Source organism: Mus pahari, chromosome 3 (assembly GCF_900095145.1).
Source record: "Mus pahari chromosome 3, PAHARI_EIJ_v1.1, whole genome shotgun sequence".
Taxonomy (NCBI): domain Eukaryota; kingdom Metazoa; phylum Chordata; class Mammalia; order Rodentia; family Muridae; genus Mus; species Mus pahari.
Genome location: NC_034592.1, coordinates 16,345,429 through 16,364,427, shown reverse-complemented (window position 1 = coordinate 16,364,427; position 18,999 = coordinate 16,345,429). Strand labels below are relative to the sequence as shown.

The following is an 18,999-nucleotide window of genomic DNA, read 5'->3' as shown; positions in this document are numbered from 1 at the left end:
GCCTGGTCTACAAAGTGAGTTCCAGGACAGCCAGGGCTACACAGAGAAAACCCAGTGATGAAAAAACAAAAAAAAAAAAAAAAAAAAAAAAAAAAAAAAAAAAAAAAAAAAAAAATTAAAAAAAAAAAAAAAAGGGGTGGGGGGGATGATAAATCAGGTGCTTTCCAGAAACTCATGGGAATAGTTCAATCAAACAAACTGAAAATAACTGACAACTTGTTTTGTTTTGTTTTTTGATTTTTTGAGACAGCAACTCTCTATGAAGCCCTGGGTGTCCTGGAATTCACTATGTAGGCCAGACTGGCCTTAAATTCAGAGATCTGCTTGCCTCTGTCTCCCAAGTGCTGGGATTAAAGGTGTGTTCCACTCTACCCAGTTTTTTATTTTTTTTGTTTTTGTTTTTGTTTTTGTTTTTGTTTTTGTTTTTCGAGACAGGGTTTCTCTGTATAGCCCTGGCTGTCCTAGAACTCACTTGGTAGACCAGGCTGGCCTCGAACTCAGAAATCCGCCTGCCTCTGCCTCCCGAGTGCTGGGATTAAAGGCCTGCGCCACCAGGCCCGGCCACTCTACCCAGTTTAAGGCCCAACATTCTGGGGTAAAGTGGCCACACATCTCACTCCCCCAAGCTCCCTCCTGGTCAACTTCTGGAAGGGCTGGCATGCGCAGCAGTTCATGCTGCAGGGTATGGACTGAGGCATGGTCAGTGCACACAGAGAAGTCAAAGGAATAGGCCTACAGAGGGCCTTTTAAAGGAGCACACACTAAGAGTGGGCCACAGAGGCCTCTGCACACTGGTTCAGTCATGGGCTTATTTCACAGAGCAGCCACTTACTACCACCAATCTGAGAGAACTTGAGGGCGACTGAGAGGCTGCTTCGGGCCACCATGGCCCCAATCTTTTTCCAGTTGTTTCCATGGAGGGAATGGTATGCCTTCAGCTTCTTAGTATCTTCTTCATTGTACCTGAGAGAAGGAAAATGATTGCTAGGTTTCATGAAATCCAAGACTAGGAACGGCATCCTGTGGCAGAATCTTGGAAAAGCTAACAGCAGCACTGACAGGAAGCCATGCCCCTCCTACCCATGGCTGGAGCCCCTTACTGCCTGTCCACGCATTTCAGTGGTGATTATGGCACCAGTCACGGCTGGAAGAGCCAAGGTCTACCCAGTCTCCCATAGGCCACATCAAACCATCTAGGCCTGTCCTTATAGCACAGCTTCTGTGGTGGCTTGCACAGGGCTGTCCCCACACATCACCCTGGATGATACCCTGCAGGGAACACTACACAGTCACAGAGCTGAGTGCCCCCTCCGCTGAGCATCTTTTCCTGCACTGCTCTAGGTCTGCACTTGGCATCTATGGACCTATGGATTACACTACCTCCTCTAGACCAGCGCTGCCCAAGCTACCCAGCCATGTATCACTCCCCACATGGAAGAATTCCTTCACTTAGTATTCATATGATCGGTAGTAAGAACCTACTTCCTTGGACTTGGGGATGTGACTCCATGACTTGATATGTCCTGGCAAATACCAGGCCTGGGTGCCACCTAAGTGCATGGCACACTACTTCCAGGGGTCAGTGTTCTAAACCCAGCACAGCACTGACTCACCACTTAATGGCAATATGGCCTAATTACACTTGGTTGTATAGTCGATGGCATAGCTCTGGGAGGCAAGGCCCAAGGAAAAGGTCTGGTCAGTTTGTTCTTAACTTAAATATGTGCCTGAATTAATTCTACTAAATATCAAAGTGGGATAAGTTACTAAACAAAGATTTTAAACACCATAAATGCTGAAGCAAAAAAATAGCTATTGTCATAACCTTAGATTTTTTAAAATCATAACCCAGGGTCATGGTGGGGACAACGGTCAAACTAAGGTCTGGTAGAACAGTGATAACCTCTGGTGATGACCTTCTCTAGCACAACAGTGCTCCTGTGCCTGCAGAAAGTACACTCACAAATGGGGACTGTGGAAACCACAGACACACTTCTCTTCATTATTAGACATTGTGGGCAGTGGGCCCGACAGAGGGCTCAGCAGAAAAAGGACAGACTCACAACCTAAAGGACATGAACTGTAAGTGACAGCTGAATAGATATCTCAGTGGTTAAAAGCACTTACTATTCTTTTCTGGTTTTTTTTTTTTTTTTTTTTTTAGGATAAAGTCTCTCTATGTAGGCCTGGCTGTCCTGAAACTAGCTCTGTAGACCAGGCTGGCCTCGAACTTACAAGAGATCTGCCTGCCTCTGCCTCCCATGTGCTGGGATGAAAGGTGTGTATCATCATACCCAGCCACACTTACTACTCTTGCAGAGGTCCCAGGTTCAGGTCTCAGCACCCGCATGGTGGCTCACAACAGCCTATAACCCCAGTTCTGGGCGATCTCGTGCCTCTTCTGACCTCTGCAGGCTCCTGTGTATGTGTGGTGCACATACATACAGTTAGATGCACACACACACATATACAGAGTAAGTTTTTTTAGGTTAAAAAGGAAAGAATTATGGGTGGGAGCATGAGGCTACAGTGGGCAGTGGTGGTGGGAGAGAGGGAGGGAACGGGGCTGGGAGATAGCGCAGCAGTGTGACGTTTGCCAGGTCAGCTTGACCATCTCAGTTCAGGTTTCTGACTCACTTAAAAAGCATGCCCGAAAAATAAATAAAAACTAAAATTAATTTTAAAAATAATTCAGAGCCGGGAGGTGGTGGCGCATGCCTTTAATCCCAGCACTTGGGAGGCAGAGGCAGGCTGATTTCTGAGTTTGAGGCCAGCCTGGTCTACAGAGTGAGTTCCAGGACAGCCAGGGCAATACAGAGAAACCCTGTCTTGTAAAACAAACAAACAAACCCAAAACAAACAAACAACAACAACAACAAATAATAATAATAATTCAGAATGTTGGACATAGATGAAAACTGAGGACTTTCTCTGGGGGAAGGAAGAGAGTATGAAGCACAGGGCAGAAGGGAGCACCACGGTGCTGGAAGGTCACCATGTGCAGTGGAGAACGGAGCTCACAGAGCCACAGGTAATGAGGCAGGAGATGCCCAGTGCTGCAGCCCAGGTACACAGATACACAGGATACAGGAGGCAGGCAATTCCACAGGGCTTATTAAAGAATTGGGAGTGAAAATGAACCTTTTTTTTTTTTTCTTTTTTCTTTTTCTGGTTTTTTTGAGACAGGGTTTCTCTGTATAGCTCTGGCTGTCCTGGAACTCAATTTTGTAGACCAGGCTGGCCTCGAACTCAGAAATCCGCCTGCCTCTGCCTCCCAAGTGCTGGGATTAAAGGCATGCACCACCACGCCCAGCTGAAAATGAATCTTAAAGGTGTAAACCTAACAATCTCCAGTCAGGTTTCAATGCAAAACCCTTTGTGACCCTCAGCTGTCACTCGTAGCTGTTTCTTGCCATCAGGACCACTTCTGGCGCCAGCATTGAGATTATCTTACCTGCCTTTGTAGTTATTCACATCAAATATCTTCTTTGCACGGTAGTACACAAGCTTCCAGGGCCGAGCGATGCCCTTCCCTGCAGAGAGGTGAAAGACAGAGAGGTGGCATGTGGCTAACGTGAGACGGTCACAGACACCAAAGGAACCTAATGGAGCCCTTCATGACATGATTAAGTTATATGCAGCAGTGTGCAGAGGAATGTTGGGGCTTCATGCGCCCTGCACTGTCAGAACAGATGCACAGTTAACACTGCCTTGAGGAGCAGTGCACGCTGGGTTTGCAGATCTACTCACCGGATTGCCACTTCAGCATGATTGGAGGGGCACAAAGCTCATGGAGACCAGCCAAGCTCATCATCTCCCAGCCAAGCCTCCCTACCTCCCTCTCTCCAGAGAGCCTTCCCCTGCCTCCCTGTACACTGAAAACACTTGGGAGATTACCATCTTCTAGTTCAAAAGTGGTTCTTTCATGAGGGATCTCTTACCACTTATTCATCTTTTTCACCTTTTTTAAAAAAATATTTATTTATTTATTATATGTAAGTACGCTGTAGCTGTCTTCAGACACACCAGAAGAGGGCATCAGATTTCATTACAGATGGTTGTGAGCCACCATGTGGTTGCTGGGATTTGAACTCAGGAAGAGCAGTCAGTACTCTTAACCACTGGCCCTCTCACCAGCCCCCTATTCATCTTTTTTGAAAATACATCTTTTGCAGACTTGATGGTGCACATCTTTGATCCCAGCTCTTGGGTGGTAGATGCAGGTGGATCTCTGAGTTCGAGGCCAGCATTATCTACAAAGCAAATTTCACGATAGCCAGGGCTACACAGAGAAACCCTTCAGAAAGATGAAAACAATAAAAATAAAATAAAATAAAATATTTTGGGGGTCTGGAGACAAAGCCCAGAAGTTAAGAACACTGTCAGCTCTTCCAGAGGTCCTGAGTTCAATTCCCAGCAACCATATGGTGGCTCACAACAATCTATAATGTAACCTAGTGCCCTCTTCTGCCTACAGGAATACATGCAGGCGGAACACTGTGAACATATTAAATCAATAAATCTTATGCAGTGTATTTTGATCATATTCACTCTTAACTCCTTTCCCTGACTCCTCCACGATCCACCTGCTCCTCTCTTCTCTCTGTAACTTTGTGTCTTGTTTTTAATAATCTGCTGTATACAATTTGTGCTTCCGTAAACTTCTGGGCATGGGGTCATTTGTGGGAGACTCACTGAGCTCCTAACTTTCTCACCAGCAGCCCTCTAGCAGGGATTTGGCTCAGAGCACTTCATTTAGAAGATCATAATGCATGGAAGGAATGACAGACAGGTAAAGAAAGTAAAAGGCATAATTACTGCCAAATGGTCAGGATAGAAAATCAGTTTTTCACAAAATCCATTGAAGGACTACTCTCGAGAGACAGGGTTGCACTGCAAATCCCATGGGATTCAGAAGAAGAATTTCCTCACCACAGGGCTGCAGGCAGCTGTGGGAAGACTGAGGGAGGCTTGGGTCTCTTCCCCCACTTACCAATGTGCAGTCTGAAGGCATGCTTCCGTTTTAGGTTGGTGATCTGAGACCTTTCCTCTGGGTATCTGTCTGTGTACAGCAGCTTGTCTGCACTCTCAATTCCAGTCAGGGACAAGAAATCTTGCACATTTTTTTCTATTTGTTTATTTTCTTTAGCAGAAAATTTGCCAAATCTAATAGCCACACCTAGAATTGGAGTGAGGAAGTAAAGTACAGACTGTCAACAATGAAGCAAACCCACTGCACTCATCTCTCTCTCTTTTTCTCTCTGAGTGCGTGCATGCGTATGCGTGTAAACATGTATGTATGGAGACTACAGGATTATCCATCTTTTTTGGAGACAGGCTCTCCTACTGACCAAGTTTGCCAGGCTGGCTGGCCAGCAAACCCCAAAGGTCTTCTGGTGTCTACCTCCCCAGTGTTAGGGTTAAAGGCATATGCCACCAGGCCCAGCTTTGTTACATGGCTTCTGGAACAAAACTCAGGTCATGTTTGTGCAACAAGCACTTTACTGACTGAGCATCTCCCAGAGCCCCAAGGGAAACCTACTGTATTCGGACCAGCTGGGAGCAACCCACTGGGCAGGAACAGCCCACTGATATCTTTGGCACAGAGTGGCTCCCCAGTCCCCATCCTCAATTCTAGTGTAAACCGTATCTTTCCTTTCCAAGTCTTTCCAGACAGCCTCTTCCACAGGGACTTGTTTGCTTTTTCAATATCTTTAAGATAGTTATATTAACAAGCAACGGACATCTTAGAAGAATCTAAAAGAAGCCCCACTCTACCTCCACACCACTAAACTCCGAGAGTGGTGTTCACAGGGGCTAGCATGAACCTGCTGAAATAACACACACTTCCTATAAATCAACAAAACACAATACAGTTTACATTGAACTCCTGCTCTTTATGCAGTCATTACGGATCAACCGTGTGAAACCCAGTTCTTTCCTTTAGCAGACTTGGAGACTCAGGAGTTTACCTGTCTGGTTTTGGGTATTTTGTTTGGTTGCGACAGAGTTTCACAGAGCTCAGGCTGGCTGCAAACTCCCTATGTAGCTAAGGATGGACCTGAACTCTGACTCCTGATTTCACTTCCTGAGTCCTGGGATTAAACTTGTATCAGCGCACTCAGTTTATGTGGATTCTGGGAATGACCCCAAGCGCTGGCTGCATGCTAGTCAAGTGCTTTACCCTCAGCCCTGGTTTTAGGGTTATTATACATGTTGAGGCTTACTCCTGCCAACACAACTGTAGCCATATTGTATTTAGGCTCCATGTTACTCACAAGGTGAAATTAAATTCATACTTATTATTTTAACTAACATTGAAGAATGTTATTAATAAGCCAAAAAGTTATGGTTGAATTACTTGTACCCTGTTACCTCAATGTTCTAAAATCCCCCTGTTCACCACCTGTCCACTACTCCTCATACCTTACATAGGACCAGTCAGTTTAAAGGTTAGCTAATCAGCTGGGCAGTGGTGGCGCACACCTTTAATCCCAGCACTTGGGAAGCAGAGGCAGGCGGATTTCTGAGTTCGAGGCCAGCCTGGAGCCTGGTCTACAAAGTGATTTCCAGGACAGCCAGGGCTATAGATAAACCCTATCTGGAAAAAAAAAAAAAAAAAAAAAAAAAAAAAAAAAAAGGTTAGCTAATCATATTTTGTCCAGTTAGCCATAAATGTTGTACTGTAATATCCAAAGTAAATTCAACACCATCCAGTACCTTCTCCCTTCGAAAAGGACTTTCCAAACTGTACTAGTAGGCCAAGTGCAGAATCAGATAAGGAAGCTGGCTGACTAAACAAATGTGAAAACAGAGTTTTAGTGGTCAAAATGACTGAGCTTACAAGCTGCCAAAACAATATTAGTTGTTCTCAGAGAAATAACCATAACAATATTAGCAATTCTCCCCCTCTCCTAACACTGAATTCTTACTAAGACCACAAGCCACCCTGTACTGGCTAGTTTTGTGTCAACTTGACACAGGCTGGAGTTATTACACAGAAAGGAGCTTCAGAGCTGGGCGTGGTGGTGCACGCCTTTATTCCCAGTACTTGGGAGGCAGAGGCAGGCAGATTTCTGAGTTCGAGGCCAGCCTGGTCTAGAAAGTGAGTTCCAGGACAGCAAGGGCTATACAGAGAAACACTGTCTCAAGAAAAAAAAAAAAAAAAGAAAGAAAGGAGCTTCAGCTGGGGAAATGCCTCTATGAGATCCAGCTATAAGGCATTTTCTCAATTAGTGATCAAGGGGGAGGACCCCTTGTGGGTGGTGCCATCTCTGGGCTGGCAGTCTTGGTTCTATAAGAGAGCAGACTGAGCAAGCCAGTAAGAAACATCCCTCGGGCTGGTGAGATGGCTCAGCAGGTAAGAGCACCCGACTGCTCTTCCGAAGGTCCAGATTTCAAATCCCAGCAACCACATGATGGCTCATAAACATCCGTAACAAGATCTGACGCCCTCTTCTGGAGTGTCTGAAGACAGCTACAGTGTACTTACATATAATAAATAAATAAATAAAAAAGAAAGAAAGAAACATCCCTCCATGGCCCCTGCATCAGCTCCTGACCTGCTTGAGTTCCAGCCCTGACTTTCTTTGGTGATAACAGCAGTGTGGAGGTGTAAGCTGAATAAACCCTTTCCTCCCCAACTTGCTTCTTGGTCATGATGTTTGTCCAGGAATAGAAACCCTGACTAAGACACACCCTGACCTTTTCGCTAGAATCCCCCTGATGTTAATAGCTGTGACATTAATAGCTGATCCATAAGTTCAAAATGTATTACTGCTTTGCAGACCAAATCATAATAACCTACCATGGAGGCAAGCAAAGTGAGGGACTAGGCCAAAGGGTTACTTAGTCGCTATACCAACCAACCAGTGCCTGAAAAGAAAGGGATACGTGCTACACCAGTGAGAACCCTGTTGCTCAAATCTGCCCCTTCCAAAGGTATAAAAAGTGTGTTCTTTGTTTGTTCTGGGTCTCTCCTCTGGCCTGTGTGCTGAGAGGGGGGTCCCCAACATGTTGGATCAATAAAAATCCTCATGCGGTTTGCAGCAATGGCGGTCTCTGTGGTCTTTGTGAGTGAGGGTCTTTTGATGAACTACAACAGTAACTTCACTGCTTGCCTTCAAACCTTTGAACCCAGGTTTTCATATAAAAAGTCTTCCCTGAGGACAGACAGGTTTTCTTTTTGTGGCCCTGATTGATCAATCTGAAAGTGTTTAATACACCTTCATCATATTTGAGACCATTGTCTGAGTGGTTGGTGCATGGCTAACTCCAGGCCCAAACAGTGTATGCACGCATACATATATACATACCACAAAATTAAATAAACGACCCAGTAATTTATATTTGGAGCAAGGCATGGTGATGCACAATTGTTAATTCCAGCACTCGGGAAGCCAAGGAAGGAGGACTAAGAGTTTGAGCTCAGCCTGTTTTACCTCAGGGTTCAACATGAGGGGGCTACTAGCAAAAAGGGCACTCAAGATACTGCTCTGTAACTGTCTGTGAGAGGTTCTTGGGGTGCATTGCTTAGCCTGTTTGTTTCTAATCTCTTCAATGCTTTGACTCCCAGAGTCAGAGCCCCCTCACTCAATGCACAGTGCTTATTTGTATGAAAGAGCACTTATGCAATATACTAGCATGCACTATAAATACATGCAATGAGGAAACAGGTTTTAAAAGGTGATTTTTAACATTCCTTGGGCAGCAACTGCTAAGTAAGTACTGCTCAGTTGTGACACATGGTCTCAGATCTATAGCTTCTAAGATCTTTTTTTTCAAGACAGGGTTTCTGTGTTGCCTTAGCTGTCCTGGAACTCGATCGGTAGGTCTCAAACTTATAGAGATCTACCTACTTCTCTGCCTCTCAAGTGCTGGGATTAAAGGCATGTTCTAACACTAACCAGCTTGAAGACCTTTTTTAAAAATTTTTTTTTTTTTTTTTGTTTTTTTTTTTTTTTTTTTTTTGGTTTTTCGAGACAGGGTTTCTCTGTGTAGCCCTGGCTGTCCTGGAACTCACTCTGTAGACCAGGCTGGCCTCAAACTCAGAAATCTGCCTGCCTCTGCCTCCCAAGTGCTGGAATTAAAGGTTGGTGCCACCACTGCCCAGCTTTAAGATCTTTTTAAAGAATGCTTCTCCATCAGTTCAAGTCACTCAAAAGCAGTACACTGGCAAGTTTACCTTGTGCCTTGAATTCTTTGAAGCGCCCTAGGTCGTCCCGATACATGCGTCTGATGGTGGTGGCCGCCCTTTCCTGTATGTCAGGAATGAACTCTCGCAGCTGTCTCACTGCAGAGCCCAAATCAACATCCGAGTCATCAGAATCTCTCCGGTCCTCAGATATGGGTCTTGTTGCAGAATTGCTAGCTGATTCCAAATTGCTTTCTTCTTCATGGGTAGGTTCTAACCTAAGGGAGAAACTGGGTTACCAGCAAGTTATCTCTCCAGCTAACACCTTTTAACTCTCCCTGAACGGGTCTCAGTCTAGAAAAGTACTGAGGTTAAACTGCACCTGGGAGGCAGCCATTCATTCAATAATTTTCAAATTCTTTATGCACCTTGATTAGCTTAGATGGGCCTGCGGACAGAGATAACTGGACAGATAACTCGATCTACCAGTCAGTGCTAGTTTATGTGCTAATTCTCACCCTTGGTTCTAGTAAATAAAGCCCCTTTGATCTCTCCCCTTTGGCTCCTTACTGGCTGGCTGGTGCTCAGGGCATACCCAGCTGTGGCTGTTCCTGCCGCCCAGGCCTCATTTCTCCCTCGATTTTCCCAAATGCTTTTCCCAGTTCTCCAGCAGATGGCAGAACCTGCCTACTTAACACGTTCAGGCACAACACCAGTGAGTCTGTCAGACTGGAAACTACACCCTCCAGTCTACTTGTTAGCAAGTTAGTGACTTTCCTAAGACCTGTGGCCCAAGGAAAGCTAGAGCTACAGTCTTAGTGTATTCCTGCCTCATGATCGATGTACTGACAATGTCCCAGTGAGAGAACAGTGTGAATGGCTCATACGTGTTATCAATACCATCCCATGTGACACTTAATATTTAGCAGTCATGTAAAACTACTCAAAGCCAGAACTACCAAACAAACACAAAAAGATTACTGAATGAAAAGTAAGAAGAGAAAAATCTGACCCAGGTCCAGGCTCTGCAAGTGGGGAAGTAGACTGATACAGCAGGAGACGGGTAACCATAGCTACAGTCCTTGTGCGGGAGCCAAGCTTCTGCTGCTCCGGAGAATCCCCAGTGTAAGGTACATGGCCCTTATGTCCATACACTCTTAGACAAGCCATGGGGACTGGGAAGTCTTAAATGGCGCAAACTTATAGAATTAGATAGATCTCAGTAAAATCTAATTAAACTATCTTCATTTACATATGAAAACATCCAGCTATCTGCTCAATTAAATGTCTCAAGCCTTAAGATTTCTGTCATCTCATATGCACACAGAAGACACACCCCATTCCCACCTTACCTCTGCATCTCTTCCCTGTGCTTCCCAGTGGAACAAGCCTGGGCTTCTGCCTCCGCTGGCCTGTGGTCCACATCCTCTTTCCTCACAGCACCGCTGCCTTCTGGTGAGTCCACCCGGGCATTCTCAGCCTTGCTGTCTAGCGCTGAGGCACTGTCACTAGATGTGGCAAGAGCAACAGATCTGTGCTTCTTTTTCTTGGACTTTTTCCTGATACTGTGGGATTCCTTGGTGCTCTCACCTTCTTCTCCAGCCCCAGTAACTTGTCCATGGTGTGTGGTATCACGACTCTCAGAGATAGTCTCCGAGCTATCAAGGCTGTCAGGGACAGGCTCCAGTTTCTGGTTCCTGAACACATTTTTTTTAGACTTCTTTTTACAAAACACTGCTGCTTCTGTGCTTGTGCCTTCTAAATCTTCAGAAGACAAGGACTCTGATGGGGGCAGGGAGATACTCTCAGGCTGTGCAACTTGCTGGGGGTGCTTTGGTTTCTTTTTGCTCCTGACATCGCCGTGCAGCTCTCGACAGCCATGTTTCTGTGGTTTAGCAGTGGGCAGCGCTTCTGTTGCACGCACTCTTGCTGACCTTTGTCCCTTGCTCATATCAACATAAACAATGTCCACATCCTTTCTACAAGTCTCTAGCAGGTTCTCCACGTTTTCTTTATCTACAAGGATGATCCCAGTTTCCATATCCACCTCTAAAACACTATTCTTTTTCTTTTTGTGGGCAGAAGTGGTTTTTTTAGCTTTACGGAAGGTTTCTGGATTTTTCAGAAGGGAGGAAGTAGGCTGCTGGGACTCTTTCTTTTTCTTCTTCCTTCTCTTGGCTTTCCGAGGCTGCTCACTCTCNCNGTTCTCCTGGGCTGGTGTCTGGAACTCCCTCCTCCTCTTCCCCAGCAAGGACACCGGAGGCTGCCCACTCTCCCTGTTTTCCTGAGCTGGTGTCTGGAACTCCCTCCTCCTCTTCTTCCTCTTGGCCTTTTGAGGCCGCTCACTCTCTAAGTTCCCCTGGGCTGGTGTCTGAGACTCCCTCTTCCTCAACACAGGTACCTGAGGCTGCTCGCTCCCCAAGCCTTGAGGGGGCCATTTCTGAGGTCTTTTTTCAGACGCAGAAGACCGTTTCTTTTTCTTGTACAAAGTTGCAGTGTGGGTCTTAAATTTGCTTGTGTCCCCTTTCATCCTGTTCCTTTAGGAAAATGTGACAACGATAGTTGATTTTGGCATTTTAAATATTAAGTGTGGGGACAGGGGTAACAGCACAGTCAAACACAACTGTATGACAAACCTGGAATTAAATTAAATTCATGAATATAAATTTTATATTATTCAAAATATACAGGAAGTTCAGTGAGATCCACTTTGCCTGGACCCATTGCCTTTACGACAGACTCATAGCTGCATGAGACACATACACACCCCTCCCAAGTTCACAATAACACTTCCCTGCAGAGCCTAGGGCCAGATGCCACTTACAGACTTGTAAGTGTACTTGCTGAGGCTCTTCCAACACACCCAGTCCTTTCCTGGCTCCCCCAGGGTCTCTGTTGCTGTTGGGGCTCCCTGTGAGCTTGGGTAGACGACTGCTCTGTTTACTGAGGAGCCCAGGTCGGCCCCACCCTGGCTGGGTACAACCCTCCCATCTCAGTCTCCTGAGTTCCAGGATTGCCAGCATGCATCAAGCACCTGGAGGGAAGGTTCCTTCAAGAAAGCTCACTCTCTACTGGCTAGCTTTCACAGTATCAGAGGGTGCTATGTGGGGTGCTGGGTGGACAAACCAGTCTTACCCAGCTTTGCGCCCTGTGGACTAAAACTGTGCCTACAGATGCGACCGTGGCATAACTGCCTTCTGGGTGGATTTAAGGCCTGCTCCATAGGAGGACATATGCTTGGTATTGCAACTCCGGACCAGAGCCTGTGGTCAGAGAGCTCCAGCCCCAGGGTGAAGCTACCACTGCTGCTGTGCTAAGCAGGCAGAGTCACTGTATCTACACTTGTCCTGACCACAGACCAGGGCAGCTCACAGACCGCGGCACACAAGCTTCTTTGTGCAGTGGACAACAGTTGACTGATGCAGAAACTCACCACCAGTCAAAGGCCAGAGAACATGTGTCAGTGGAGTGCTTAGCCACAGATGGAACAACCAGATCCACCCCGTAAGGCTCAGTGACCACCTCAGAAGGGGAAAGGGTTTAAAAGCTAGTGCCTGAGGGAACTGGAGCAAAACATGTCTTCTGGACATGATAGGCCGCCATGTCCATAACTTACAGCAGCTGTACGCAGCTGCCTGCAGGAGATCAAGCCAGTCAATATTCAGATGTGGAGGCAAAGGGGCTAATGAGCTCCCACTCCTGAGGTGACGCAGGCTCCTGGGGAAGGGAGAGTCAGTTTTCTCTAAGGTATGATCATGGTAGGTTGACATGGCTCCAGAGGCTGGCCCCATATTCAGGATATATGGTAGCACAAACTTGACTGGATGGTTATTTGTAAAACAGAAAGAGGACATGAAATTGTGGGGAGAGGGAGGAAAGTAGGGGTCGATCTAGGAGTTGGGGAAGTAGTGGAATGAATCTGATCAAACTCCATATGAAATCTAGAAGAACGCCAGTATCAGTTTACAAAGGAAAGCTTCCTTTCTTTGTTCTCTGTGGCTATTTGCTTTTTTGAAGCACTTGTAACTTAAAAATTAGCAATTAGCGACTCCGTCATTCAACATCTATCTCTTGTGCTGGCACATTCAGATCCCACAAAGGAAGGCAGTTTGAGTGTGTTGCTCCATTTCCACTGCCTGGAAGCCCTGACTCAGCCCTTCATTAGAGCCAAGCAAGTCTCATCTTGACATCACTTCGTATCCCCCAGACCTCACGCAGGGTCCCTGGCCTCTGACAAAGAGAGCAGAGTGTCTTGTTAGTGGCCAGAAAGACAAGAAAACTCCCTGAATCAGTTGCGCATACCTGTAACCTAGCACTGAGGAGTAGAGCTAGGAGGATCCTTCTCAGCTACACAGGAAGATTGAGGCCAGCTTGGGAGACTGAGACCCTCACTCAGACCCTCCTCCCCAGTACATAAAGAATTACCAAAAAAAAAAAAAAAGAAAAAGAATTACCAGCCAGGCGTGGCGGGGCACGCCTTTAATCCCAGCACTTGGGAGGCAGAGGCAGGTGGATTTCTGAGTTCAAGGCCAGCCTGGTCTACAAAGTGAATTCCAGGACAGCCAGGATAAAGCTAAAATCTGCATGCAAAAAAAAAAAAAAAAAAAAAAAAAAAAAAAAAAAAAAAAAATTACCTAAAAACATTTCATATTCCTCTCCTCAATCTGAGTTGCTTCTGGGTCCAAATATTTAGAATAAATATTTAGAATATATCTTTGACTAGGTAACATACTTATGTGGTTCAAAACAGTGCACTCCTCCCAAAACCCCAGACAGAATTTCTCTGTGTAACCCTGGCTGTCGTAAAACTCTCCCTCTGTAGACTAGGCAGACCTTGTACTCACAGATATCCAACTGCTTCTGTCTCCTGGGAGACAGGAGTAAGGTGTGCACCACCACACTCAGCCAAAAACAGTGTTTCAGATTTCTTCTCACTATCTTTATGTTCTGACCTGTAGTTTCTGTTTTACTAACAGACTCTGAATCAATCAATCTCAATCTCTCTCAATCTCTCTCTCTCTCTCTCTCTCTCTCTCTCTCTCTCTGCCCAGAGGCTTTAGTCAACCCAGATGCTAAGCACCTTTCCTATAGAAGGTACCTAACTTGCCGGGCATGGTGGCGCATGCCTTTAATCCCAGCACTCAGGAGGCAGAGGCAGGCAGATTTCTGAGTTCGAGGCCAGCCTGGTCTACAGAGTGAATTCCAGGACAGCCAGGGGCTACACAGAGAAACCCTGTNNAAAAAAAAAAAAAAAAAAAGGCACCTAACTTATTCTGGGCAGTGCACCGTAGCTGTAAGGACTGTGCTTTGGAGGGAGGAGGCCATGAAAGAACACTTGAGGGCTGGAGAGATGGCTCAGGAGTTAAGAGCACTGACTGCTCTTCCAGAGGACCAGAGTTCAAATCCCAGCAACCACATGGTGGCTCACAACCATCTATAATGAAATTTGATGCCCTCTTCTGGTGTGTCTGAAGATAGCTACAGTGTACTTATATATAATAAATAAATCTTTAAAAAACAAAAGACAAAAAACATAAAACCACTTTAACTCTCAACTACAAGGCAGTTCGTTCACCTTCCATGGGGTACCAGAGCTCTGTTTTAGATCTTCATCCCTCATAAATATCCCCCAGCTGGGAAGTGGTACCTAGGGATGCAGGGGACCCTTTCAAAGACTTTGCACGGTATGACACAGGAGGAGTGCACTAGGGTTAAGGATCTATGACAGTCTTACATAATCACTGTAGCCCCAGAACCTAATCTGGTTCTGATCTTAGTCATTTTCACTTTTTGGCATGAATTAATGCTTTCTCTTTGGCTGTCCCTGTGCTGAGAACAGAAGGAAAACCCACAAGAAAGCAGCTGGGCTGTATTAAAATCACGGCTAGAACCAGAACACTATCCAGAACCAGTTCTGTCTCTCTAGACCTGGGTGTCCCCTAGGGTGGCTACTAGCCAGATGAGGTTATTGAGCACTTGAAATAGGGTAGGGCCAAACTGTAAAACTGAAACGGATATGCTAGCCATCAGTCTCTTCCCTGAGCACCATCGCCAGAGCTCCCCTGGTTCCTGACCCTCCCAGGAGTCATCATTAGGAGTCAGTTCCCTATTTTCCACATCCTTATTGTGACAGCACATTTAGTTACTGTTTTATTGTGGGTTTTTGTTTGTCTTTTAAAGCTGTTGAGCTCTTTTTGGGCCCCAGATGAATTTTGCCAAGGGCTGAGGTCACTTCGGTAACAATAAATTACAACCAACGTTTCCTGAACCTTGTTTGTAATTAAGAGAAAAAAAAAAAGGATTGTATTTTGTGAATGCACCTCCTGTCTGCTGGATGCTCATGGAGGTCCCTAGAACTTAAGTCATAGATGGGTGTAACCTACTCTATAGATCTGGATGCTGGGAACCAGGCCCACGTCTTCTACACAAGCAACAAGTGCTCTCAGCCGCGGAACCATCTCTCCACACCCTTACCCAATCTTGAGGAACTGGAGGGATTTATGCAGAAGAGCTTAATTATTTATCCTCACTAAATGCGCAGGAGAAAGGGTGTAAGCGGAGAAGCTAGAAGTTCAAACTCGGGTCCTCATGATTGTGCAAGTATTTTACTTGCTAAGCCACCTCCTCATCCTCAACTATTTTGTCTGTCATTCTTCGTGTAAAATCAACATCCTTTCAGACCTCCAGGCCTTCAGGTCCTCATAACAAGGTCTGGCCCATGCCGTTCACTTCTCGGCATCCTCGGTCTAGGGAAGTGTTCCGATGCCGTTAAGCCCGACGACTAGCCTCGGTGCGGAAGCCACTTTATCAGGGTACCGTCACGGGCTCCAAACTGGGTCCCACCGTCCCTTCCGCACAAACTTCCCAAACAGCCCGGCAGTTTCCCGGAGGAGCGCTCAGCTTCAACTACCGAGCGGGAAAGCATCTATCCCACTTCCGGCCCCGCGCCACCTCCGCTCACCACCCCAGCTTCTGTCTGACCCTGCTCTGTCCCGGCCGGCGACCGGAGGGACAAACTAGAAGGAACCCGCGGGCCGCGGCCTGGCTCCCAGACCCCCACTGCCCCCGGCGGCGAGGAACAGGCACACCCGCCTCAGACCGCAGCGCAGCCGCCCGCCACACTTGGGGCGCAGAAACTCAACGAAAGCTCGTCCAACGTACCCAGTGACGATGTAGCACTCTTCTTCCAACCCGGAAGTGTTGAGAGGCGGAAATACAGTATTGACTTCCGGCCTTCTGCGCATCCGGCTGCCATAGTAACATGGAGGCGCGCAAGGATTGGACGCATGCGTAGTTGCCTATCTATAGTCGTGACGCTATGTATAGGCTAGAGAAAAAGGGTGCCCTTCTAGTTAAGCAAGCCAGGCAAATCCCAGCCCTCCAGAAGCACAGGCAGGTATATGTGAGTTCGAAGCAAGCCTGATCTACATAGAGAATTTGAAACCAGTCTATACAGTGAGACACTCATCATCATCATCATCATCATCATAAGCCAAAACTTACTAAGCAGTCAGGAGGTTGTGGCACATGCCTTTAATCCCAGTAGAGGCAGGCAGATCTATGAGTTTGAGGTCTGGTCCAGGACAGCCAAGGCTACAAAGAAAAATCCCATCTCGAAAAGCAAAAAAAAAAAAAAAAAAAAAACAAAAAAAAAATAATTGAACCATCAAAATAGAGCTACTCACTATACCACTGGAACGTTAAAAATGTTACATTTTAGCCGGGCGTGGTGGCACACGCCTTTAATCCCAGCACTCAGGAGTCAGAGGCAGGCAGATTTCTGAGTTCAAGGCCAGCCTGGTCTATGAAGTGAGTTCCAGAACAGTCAGGGCTACACAGAGAAACCCTGTCTCGAAAAACCTAAAAAAAAAAAAGTTACATTTTTTGTGTGGTGATCATAAAAGTTGAAAGCTTTTCTCTTGTTTATTTGAGACAGGGTCTCATGTAGCCCAGGGTGCCTTCAAACTCACCACGGACTTCTCATTCCTTTGCCTCTACTTTCAGTGCTGAGATAACAGGCAGGTACCATCATACCAGCTTACATACCGGGTTTTATGCTGTGCCAGGGACTGATCCCGGGGACTGATGCATGCTGAACAAGCACTGAGCTGTCGTATAGCAGCCTAAAAGCTGTAAGCTCTCTTCTTGATTCTTACAACAATCCTATGTTGTAGGTATCTGTATTAGGTACTACTGTCTCAGTCCCTTCTTGTAGTGGGAAAATTTGAGGCTTTTGGTAAAATGATCTATCTGGTCCAGGGTTCCAATCCATACTTTCCCCTCTACTATTCTTCTTTTCTTCAAACTATTGTGGCTTCCTCTGTGTGAGCTACTAAGCATCTTTGATTAAAATGGGCTGGAGAGATGGTTTAGTGGTTAAGAGCACTTACTGCTTTTCCAGAGGACCCAGGTTCAGTTCCCAGCACCTATGAGGTGGCATACAGCTTTCTATAAGTCCAGTTCCAATGCCCTCCTCTGGCCTCTCAGGCACCCGGTGTACACACATGGTGGATATGCATACCATGTGCAGACAAAACACTCATATACATTAAAAAAGTAAGTCTTAAAAAATGCACAATTTGGGGCTGGTGAGATGGCTCAGTGGTTAAGAGCACTGATTGCTCTTCCAGAGGTCCCGAGTTCAAATCCCAGCACCCACATGGTGGCTCACAACCATCTGTAACGAGATCTGACGCCCTTTTCTGGAGTGCCTGAAGACAGCTACAGTGTACTTACATATAATAAATAAATAAATTTTTAAAAAATGCACAATTTTCCAGCTGTAGTAACAAATGCCTGTGATTCCAGCATTTGTAAGGCTGAGGCAGGAGGACCACAGGTTTGGGTTACATAGTAAAGCAGTCTGGAAGAACTGTAAGCAGAAACACCGGGTCAGGCTTGTTTGAGCAGCTGGAAGTCTGCGCTGTCTGCTTTGTACCGACAGTGTCCACTGCTGGTTGGTAAAGCCCTGACGTTCAGAGTTCAGATTGGTTATCAGTGTGTCTTGCTTCATGATGAATGCAGGGCCTTGTGGAAGTGGGTATTTTTGCATTTAGTGCTGAAGATGGATCAATGAACTCACATATACTGCATATATGTGGGGCATAGACTTTCCTGTAGGCCAAAACCCATAAGCATACAATAAAATAAAGCATTTTACAGAAAGAATTTTTAGTTTTTCGAGACAGGGTTTCTCTGTGTAGCCCTGGCTGTCCTGGAACTCACTTTGTAGACTAGGCTGGCCTCGAACTCAGAAATCCGCCTGCCTCTGCCTCCCGAGTGCTGGGATTAAAGGCGTGTGCCATCACTGCCTGGCTTAAAAAAGTTTTTATAAAGGAGCTCCGGACACTCAAAGCTTCATCACACACATCTTTAGTGGGGCACTCAGGCATCAGAAGCAAATGGATCTTTGAGTTCCAGGCCAGTTTGGCTTACACTGTGAGTTCCAAGTCAGTTAGGGCTATATCGCTCTCATAATCAGTAGACATAGTGAGGACCTGGCCCTGTCTGAAAGTGCCCTTGATAGTTAATGGTTGTTGGGTGGCAGGAGGACTTTATGCCTTAGTGTCAGTCACCCCCAACCATGCTTAGGTCAGCAACCCTAACTGAATTCAGTGGGGCACAAAATAAGACCTGAAAGTGGAAGAGGGACTTGTGGACAAGAAGAGGGAGTTCAGCAACTGGGGAGAGGGAGAAGGAGATGATATGAACAAAGCTCACTATATGTATGCATGAAATTGTTAAATGTTTAAAAAAAATACCCTCAAGCCGGGCGTGGTGGCGCACGCCTTTAATCCCAGCACTTGGGAGGCAGAGGCAGGCGGATTTCTGAGTTCAAGGCCAGCCTGGTCTATGAAGTGAGTTCC

The 18,999-nt window shown here is 46.2% G+C and overlaps 1 protein-coding gene across 2 annotated transcripts in view; it reads right to left on the bottom strand.

The window, feature by feature from the left end:
- The window catches only part of Ttf1 (transcription termination factor 1), a 29,580-nt gene extending 13,239 nt beyond the window's left edge, over positions 1-16,341 (bottom strand). For both annotated transcript variants that reach the window (XR_003843530.1, XM_021194329.2), the window contains exons 1-6: positions 16,295-16,341; positions 10,486-11,670; positions 9,185-9,411; positions 4,994-5,179; positions 3,455-3,533; positions 833-963 (exon numbers count right to left, since the gene is read on the bottom strand). Coding sequence is in view for 1 of the 2 variants with exons in the window: in XM_021194329.2 (XP_021049988.1) it covers positions 833-963; positions 3,455-3,533; positions 4,994-5,179; positions 9,185-9,411; positions 10,486-11,663 (1,801 nt within the window). In the remaining variant the exon portion in view is untranslated. The remainder of the gene's footprint in view (positions 1-832; positions 964-3,454; positions 3,534-4,993; positions 5,180-9,184; positions 9,412-10,485; positions 11,671-16,294) is intronic.
- Positions 16,342-18,999: the final 2,658 nt, after the last annotated feature.